Raw genomic sequence first — 8,923 nt, 5'->3', positions numbered from 1 at the left:
TTCTTAGATATTATCAAATATCTTAAGGCAGTGAGTTGTTGGGCCTGAGGGCTCAGGACCATAGTCTCAGGATACACCATGATCAATTAGCATAACAGAGTTCACAAAGACAATGTTCTACATCTTATTTTGGGGAGTTGCATCTGGGATCTTAAAAGCACACAAACAGCGTCTAAGATGCAGCTATTGGTCTCTCCATGTGCAGAAAAAAGAAGAGTAATGAGAATTGAAGAGGCTTGGAATCAATTGGCCCAATGGACAAATGGGAACATGTAAACATCAGTCTCCAAGACTCTGTGATCAGAAGAACTGGATGGTGCCCGGCTACCATCCAGTTGAAAGGGATCACATTAGAAGGTCCTGGATAGAGTGGGAGAAAATGTGGAACGAAACTCAAAATTATTATTTTTTTTAAAAAGACGGAATTTACTGGTCAGAAAGAAAGAGACTAGAGGAACCTCAGAAGGCAATCCTTTGATCATCTTTCAGGTCTGGGAAGGAACTCATGCTAGTGGCTGAATTTTCAGCTAAGCAGTATATAGGAGGGGACACCAACACTGTAATGTACGTTCACCATGGAATGGGCAATCATTCAAAATCAAAAGGGCAACATTTACCTAAGGACAAAGTTGAGAAGGGATGGGAAGGAGGGTGGAATAGAGATAGATAGGAACCACAGGGAGGAAGTCGGATAGCTGTTGTTGCATGGAAGGGATTGCAGTCACTGAGATGAAACATAATGCAATGATTTGTTTAATATAAAACTGATGATATTGTTTATAAACCTTCACTCAATTCACAATAAAAAGTTAAAAAAAAGAGACATAGGCATTCATGAAGGTAGATTGGTGACTACTTAGTGCTGGAAGAGGAGTTAGGGAAAAATGGTGACTGTTAATGGGTAGGAGGGTTCTTTTGGGGCTTTTGAAACTGATAGTGCTGAATTAATTGTACAACTCCTGTGAATATACTAAAAAGCACTGAATTGTACACTTTCAATGAGTGAACTGTAGGATATGTGAATTATATCTCAATACAGCTGTCTTTAGGCAAAAGATACAGGTATCTAAACATCAGTTTTCACTTCTCTCTAGGCCTACAGAAAACCCTTTGACTAGGCAATACAATTTTTTTAAATATAAAAGTTATCCTTCCATCCCCCTTTTGGCTCTTTTCTTAGCAATGGCTGTGTGTACTGCCTGGAGGGCACTATTTGCTTAGCAGCTTGTGAGACAGCAATGGAAGCCAGGGCTGGACAAGGATGAAGAAGAAATGCTAGTTGGCTGGGAGGCTGCTGTCCAAAGCCCCTGTCCCCACGCCAGGAATAACGCAGCTTTGTCAGAGTGGGAGCCGCTCCTTCAAGTTTCTTGAGGTTTTCCACAAAAGCAGACCCGACTTGTAAGAGGGTTTCAAAGCTCCCAGTGTAGGGAGTAAATATGCCACATGTTTAATTATAGGTGTTACATAAAATCTGACATCTTCTAAAGAGACAACAAGAGAAAGCAACTTAGAAATACGTGCTCAGCTTCTCAAAAATCTTTGAAAGAATCATGGGTTTTAAAAGTCAAGAGACTGAAAAAGAAAGAAGGAAAACTTCTGGCTATGGGGCCATTGGTAACCCGGTCACTCAGGAACTTTTCTAATGGTCTCTCCTTGCTGTCAGATCTGGTGTGTGTGGTGATTTTAGCCTGAGTTCCATTAAGCATGATGGTATAATTTGGTTGAACAACATGATGAACATAATGCCACTGAAGTGTACCTGTGAAAATTGTTGAAATGGCCCATGCTTTGTTATCTATATTATTGTTTGTTGTTGTTAAGTGCTGTGGAATTGGTTCCGACCCATAGAGACTCCATAGAGAGTTTTCAAGGAGTGGCTGCTGAACTTAAACCAGTGACCTTGTGGTTCAAACTGACTTTGCAGTCCAGTGCATTAATGCACAGCACCACATTACCACACACACTCACACACACACACACCAAAAAAAAAAAAAAGGAAGAAGGAAAACAAAATTAGCTTAAGTCAATCTAGAATAGTCCTGTTGGTGGTGTAGAATAAGCACTGGACTGTTAACTGAAAAGTTGACAGTTCAAACCTTTCAGCCACTCTGCAGGAGAAAGATGAAACTGTCTACTTCTGTAAAGATTTAGTCTCAGAAATTCTCTCTCTATAGGGTGGCTCTGAGACAGAATTGACTTGATGGTCATGAGTTTAGTTTGGGGTTTAGGATGATAAGGGAGTGTCTGATATATTTCAGAAACCTAAATTATTTTTATGGTATTCTTGATTAGGAATTTTCTATCACTGTTTGTTCCATGAGTTGTTTATGAAATGGCATAGTAACAAAAATCTCGATTTCATAGGATTGCTGAGAAGATTAAATGAAATGCATGCAGTGTGCTTGGTCTATGAAAACGGTGGAATAGATACATTGTGTTATTGTTGTTGTTAAGTGCTGTTGAGTCTGTTCTGACTCATAGCAACTCTGTATAGGGTTTCTGAGGAGCGGCTGGTGAGTATGAACTGTTGACCTTTCAGTTCAAATCGACCTTGTGGTCAAGTGCTTATCCTACGGCGTCACACATTGTTGTTATGTGTCGTGGAGTCGGTTTCGTGTCTGTACAGGGTTTCTGAGGCTGTAAATCGTTATGGGAGCAGAAAGCCTCATCTTTCCCCCATGGAACAGCTCGTTGTTTTGAACTGGTGACCTTAGGGTTCACAGTCCGAGTCATAACCATTACGCTACCAGAGCTCCTTTACTGGTGATTAATTACAGCAGAAGCTGGCTGTTGCTGGTACCCTCTAATCTTGTCACTACACCGGTGTCATTCTTTAATCGTCAGGATCCTGATGCTGTGACACTTCAGGGGTGTTGGTTTAGGGCAGGGATGCTTCCTAGGGTGAGAATCCCAACTCTGCCACTTTCCAGCTGTGTAACTGGAGCCAGCTTCCTCAGCACTCTACTCCTTGGTTTCCTCATCAACACTATGTGTTGACAAATCATATATGTACTTTAAAGGACTGTGATGAGGATTCAGTAGAATAATATCTGTAAAATGCTTAGGATAGTGCCTGCACATTGTAAGCACTAATTCATGTTTGCTAAGTAAACAGATGGATATATAGGTAGCTGGCTGAACTGTGGAAGGCAGGAAGGGCCAGGTGTGTGATAGTTATGCTGGGAAGCTGGAGGTGAAAGAACAAGTCCTGGGCATTTCCCTTCTAGAAGAAAAAGAACATTGCAGGAACCAGGTGGGAAATATTTAGGAGAAAAAACAAAATTGTTGGGGTAATAACAGTGTCATTTGTTGTGGAATTTCCCACCCTATTCCCAGAAGACTTTTAGTCCAGGGTGGTTTAGAAATAAACCAGCTAGAAATTTGAGACTGGATTATCAAATGAGCCCTTAAGGTCCTGTTTGGTATAATACCGAGATTACGTACATAAACTTCACTTTGCTAAAAGCTGAAACATGATTTAGGAAATAAAGACAAGTGATAAAATAAAGATAATCCGAAAAGGTAGAAAAATTTTAGCTAGGTGGGTTTTCCTAAAGGGCTTTTTTAGTTGTTTTTAGTTTGATGACTTTCAGGACTATACCATTTGTCACTTAACAACAGAACAAAGTAAAATGAAAACACACCCGTGTTCACAGAAATCTGCTATCCTTTGAATTGAGCTTTTGGAGAAATGGAGATTTAGCAATGGAACATTTTATGTAATATTCTACCTACAAAAGTACAATAGCAGTCTTATTTTTGAATTTCTATTAAGCCCCTTCTACTTGGTGTGCTTAGCTCTTAGGCCTGCATTATTGGGCTCAAGTTTACCCCTTGCATCTGGGAGGACACCAGCCACACACCCTAGTCCAAATTTTAGGTGTGTTTTACTCACCCAGTCAAACTGTGGGAGGTGGGTGCTGTATACAGTGATTCACACAGAGCTGTTTCTCTGAAAACTCAATGCCCCCCTTGTCTAATCTACAGCAACATGCGGTCTATCTACTGACCTGGCTCCCAGCTCCTGTGGCCCAGGGGCTGTGGTCTGGAGCTGCTTGTGGTAGAGGCTGCAGATGGGGATGGCTTTGACAAGGTGGTGTGGGTGACCTCGGCTGCAGTGGTAGTTGGTACCTGCGTCAGAATGACTGGCTGTGTTGTTGTATCTGGAATTGATGGTTTCTGATAGTCTTTTGTTGTCTCACCTGTAAGAAAACAGGATTACACTGGGATCTAGAAAATAGTTGGTAGGCTTTTACAGAGCTAGATATAAAATAAATGAAAAAGTGCTTATTGAACTATTGAGTCGGTGCTGACCCATAGCAACCCTGCATAGGGTTTCTGAGGAGCAGCTGGTGAGCTTGAACCGCAAACCTTGCAATTCAAATGGTTTTACAGTCTGGCGCATTAATTCATGTAAAGACCTGTGGTAGGCACTGTGGGGGGTGAAATCTGCTTGAATGACCATGTTTCCTGCCCCCAAAGCAATATACAATCTGAATGGAGTGATACACCAATAAACAGACTAAAGATGAAAGAACAATAAAATATTCAAATGACAGCTCAAAACTATAACATAGACAAGGGAGAATGTGATCAAATGTGAAGTTCATTTGACAGAAATCAAAAGCAATGGTTCATGAACATACTGTTGTAACTGTTTCAATTAAGCATTGGCCTAGGGATGGAACTCTGGGTGGTGCAAGTGGCTAATGCACTCCGATGTTAACTGAAAGGATAGTGGTTTGAGTTCATCCAGAAGTGCCTTGGAAGAAGGGCCTGGTGACCTACTTCTGGAAAAGTAGCCACTGAAAACCCTATGAAGCCCAGTTCTAATCTGATACACATGGGGTTGGTGTGTGTGTGTATGATGTTGTCTCCACCTCTGTGCTTGGTAAAACTTTTCTTTACTTCCCTCTTATGAGGACACTTGTGATTGTTATTTACAGTCCAGCTGGATAATCCAGAACTGTCTCCCCATCTCAAGATCCATAATTAACCCTATCTGCAAAGAGCCTTGTTTTTTTTTTTTTTTTTTTTTGTCATAAAATGTAACCATTACAGGTTTCAGGGGTTAAGACATGGATATCTTTACGGGGCCCCACTTTTCAGCCTACCATAGCATTCCAGCTCCAGCCTTAACTCTGATGAAAATTGATGTGCTTTTGGTACAAAGGGAAATAGTACCGGAGATAAGAAGTTGCTGTCCAATTTGTGGAACTATCTTCCTTGGCTTTGGGAGACAGTGATAGAACCATTGCCCTGGAAAGGTCACACAGATAAAACTGCCAGTGCTGGCACCTGGTCATTTCTCCACCCTGACACAGGGGCCCTCCGTTTGTACCACAGCAGTGATGGGGGAGAGCCCCTGGACTGGGCTGAAGTTTAGCCATCAGTCCGCTCTTGCAGGCATTAGCTGAGGCAGAAAGCAGCTCCCTCACTTACCCTGTTTCTTGCTAACAAGTGGGTTGCCTTTACATCTGCCTGTGGACTATGCCAGACAAATTACTAAAGAGTTGGCAGCAGCCTCCAGAGTTCAGCTAGTCATCACACCATCCTCAGGCAAAACCAAACCTGCATGATTTATGACATTTCCATGACTTTAAAGGGATTGAGCTTTCCTAACAAGTCCTAGGGAAGTTTCTAATTTCTCCACAGTATTCTTCTGTCTTACCTTGTGGTAAGTGTTACCAGGCATTAATGCTTCTTTAGGGAGACACAGGCCGGAGTTCTACTATATCATACAGGGAAAAGCCATTTTGTAGAATCACTTGTGGGTTTTATTAAATAGGATGTAATTATTTATTTGAAGATTGATATAGAAATAAGCCAATTATACATGATACTTGCAAATTATTAACTAAGCCGTAGTATACTAAATTTTTTTTTCTACTTGGTTATGAATCGGGCTGCTAACCTCAAGGTTGGCAGTTCGAAACTACCAGCAGTTCTGCGGGAGAAAGATGAGGCTTTCTGCTCCTGTAAAGATTTGCAGCCTTGGAAACCCTGTGCAGGGTCACTGAGAGTCGGAACTGACTCCACGGTACTTAACAACAACAACAACTTGCAAATAGTAGATATTTTTGCCACAGTTAACATCTTAGATGTTGAAAATTTGAATTATGTTTTCCTCATATAATTTACTAACTCTGAGGCTTGTGGGTACAGCTCTCTGCCTTTGCTAATATTGGCTGCTAGAGAACAGGCTAAATATCTTGAGGGCAGTCTTTGTGTTATTTGGTTAAAACACACAAACTTTCAAGCATGTCATAAATTCAACTAACAGAAGCCATATCTCTGGTCTTCTATAGCTTTCTATGTCGTTGTTGTTGTTGTTATGTGCTGTGGAGTCGGTTCTGACTCATAGCGACCCTGTACAGGGTTTCTGAGGCTGTAAATCTTTACAGGAGTAGAAAGCCTCATCTTTCTTCCGCGGAATGGCTGGTGGTTTTGATCTGCCGACCTTGAGGTTAGCAGCCCGATTCGTAACCATTACGTTACCAGAGCTCCTTAGGTTATTGTTTTTTCTTTCACTTGTGGTGCAGAAATGCCTTTAAAAGGAAAGATAGAAAATCACTCTTCCCCGTTGCTCCCAGTTCTTACTGGACATAATGCGCTTGTTGTGATTCTTCTTGAGAAGTTCCATGCAAAGACAGTAAAATTGTTTCTTCATACAAACCCGGAGACATGGAAATTTGGTCTCTCTTGAAAGATTTTCATAGGGAAAAATGATGTAACATCCCTCAGGCCTTTGGCATCTGACTTGCTTAGACATGGCCAACAGCCGTTACCTTCTCCACCACAAGGCATACCTGACTCATCATCAGAAGCAGAGTCGGGCTGTTAAAATGCAAGCTCCAGAGCCCCATTCACAGAGATGGATCCGGAGTAGAAATTTGATTTGAGAACCACAACCAGTATCAGGTTTGACTCCTGGCACCTCATTTCACCAGCCTGGTCACTAAAGCTTTCTGAAGAGTGTGGCTCCCTTTATTGTAAAATGAAGACAATAACATTTATTTTGCAGTTTGTTGTCAAAATTAAAGATCATGTCTAACATCCACTACAGTGCTTGGCATATGGTAAACCAGTGGCCATCAGTTTTACATCCTCTCACGGTGACTATATCAATGACGTCACTATGATTGATGCCATCCTTTTATTCCAGACCACACAGAATCCTTACCCACTGCCATTGAGTCAGTTCTGACTCAGCGACCCTATTTAGGGTTTCTGAGACTAAGTTTTCATAGGGAATTGGGGGATGATGGTAATAGTATTTTATGATTCAATTGTCAGCGATTGTTAGTAGGATTCATTGTGATTGTCACAACTGTAATTGCAGAAGATGTGTACCTAACAGGGGGCAGTAGTTAATCTTTCATTTTGGGAACAGATGATCCCAGGACTGTCAAGAAGAAAGAACATGAATGCAGTGTAAGATCCTACCTAAAAAAACGGTGACAGCAGAGATGGTGTTAGAGGTGAGGGCTCTAGGCCCATGGACTGAGTAAGGCTGTGTGCCTGAAGGTAGGAGACTGGCTTGCAGACTGTGCCCTTTGGACATTTAAATAAATACATATTTTTACTTTATTCATTGTGAAATATAAGATGTAAATGGGGAGCCCCAGGGAAGGAGTGGGATAACTGTTGTTGCCAGGTAGGGTTGTAATCATTGAGATGAAACACAGTATATAATTTGTTGAATGTAAAGCTGATGATCTTGTCTGCAGACCTTCCTTCAATTCACAATAAAAAGCTAAAAAAAAAAAGGTTTCCCTGGTGGGGAGCAGATTGATGATTGATGGGGACAGTCTCATCTTTCTCTTTTGGAGTGGCTGGTGGGTTTGAACTGCTTTTAGTAGCCCCAATGCCTAACTCATAGCATCAGTAGAAATCCTTTAGTAATGTTTATTACCAATTTTAATCATAAAATAATTTTGATAAATATTTTTGGTACTTGTTTGAAGATAATAGTTCTTAGATTATATGAAGACTAACAAACAACAAAATGATTCCATAACATCTTTCTACATTGAATAACAACATTATTAGTAACTGATTTTCCTACTTTTTCTTTAATTACGACTTTACTCACAAAAAAGTTGTTGATATAGGTTCACAAATATTTGATCACTGTAGTATTGTGGTTAAAATCTGACGAAATCATCAACTATCAAAACACCAGCAGCAATAGAAACAGTAGTGCATGCTTGTAGCATAAGCAGACAAAATTGCATGATTCGAAGCATCGTAATAAATAAATATTAACAGCAGCTTGATTAGAGAGCATTAGAAGTCTCAAAAAGTAAATTAGTGTCAAGTGTTAGCCTTGTCTGTATATTGATACATGTAAACTGGGCTACCAAAACATGCATTTGTTGTTAAAATTAACTACGGAGATACTCTGTAAAAAATAATTAATTTCTGTTGAATCACTGCACAAAAATTTTTATATTATAGACAGTCATTTTGGTGTCGCTTCGTTTGACAGTGTCAACCAACCCAATGTGGTCTGCACCCTGAAATCCCCTGGTGATACCACTGTTCCTTTAGTGTCAGAGTACAACTGTGTACCATAGAGTTTTCAATAGCTGATTTGAAGTAGCTTGAAGATTCCTGAATGTGGTTTCCATTAAAGGGTGGCCTAAACCTCATTCTCGAAGGAGGATGAGTTAGTAGCTTTAACAGATGCAGGCAGTGAGGGCAGGGGTCCTTGGAGGTCAAATTTATCACAGTAAGCTACAACTTGACTGCCTTCCTGGCTGAAGCAATACACAGACAGTTGCAGCAAGTGGCCATAAGGTTTTCCTGGATATTGCTGCTCAGAAGTCTTCAAAACAGACTTACTTCCCTTTCTTTGCATTTGAGACCTTGGGTGGCATAAATGGGCTGTACATTTCACTACTAACTGAAATGTTGGAGG

The 8,923-nt window shown here is 40.7% G+C and overlaps 1 protein-coding gene across 1 annotated transcript in view; it reads right to left on the bottom strand.

Moving 5' to 3' along the window:
* The window catches only part of VIT (vitrin), a 207,136-nt gene that overhangs the window by 63,683 nt on the left and 134,530 nt on the right, over positions 1–8,923 (bottom strand). The window contains 1 exon segment of the mRNA XM_006839358.1: positions 4,011–4,202. Within this exon segment, the coding sequence (XP_006839421.1) occupies positions 4,011–4,202 (192 nt within the window).

The sequence above is a fragment of the Chrysochloris asiatica genome, unplaced genomic scaffold (assembly GCF_000296735.1).
Source record: "Chrysochloris asiatica unplaced genomic scaffold, ChrAsi1.0 scaffold00024, whole genome shotgun sequence".
In the NCBI taxonomy this organism is placed as follows: domain Eukaryota; kingdom Metazoa; phylum Chordata; class Mammalia; order Afrosoricida; family Chrysochloridae; genus Chrysochloris; species Chrysochloris asiatica.
This window is presented reverse-complemented; position numbering and strand designations above follow the sequence as displayed.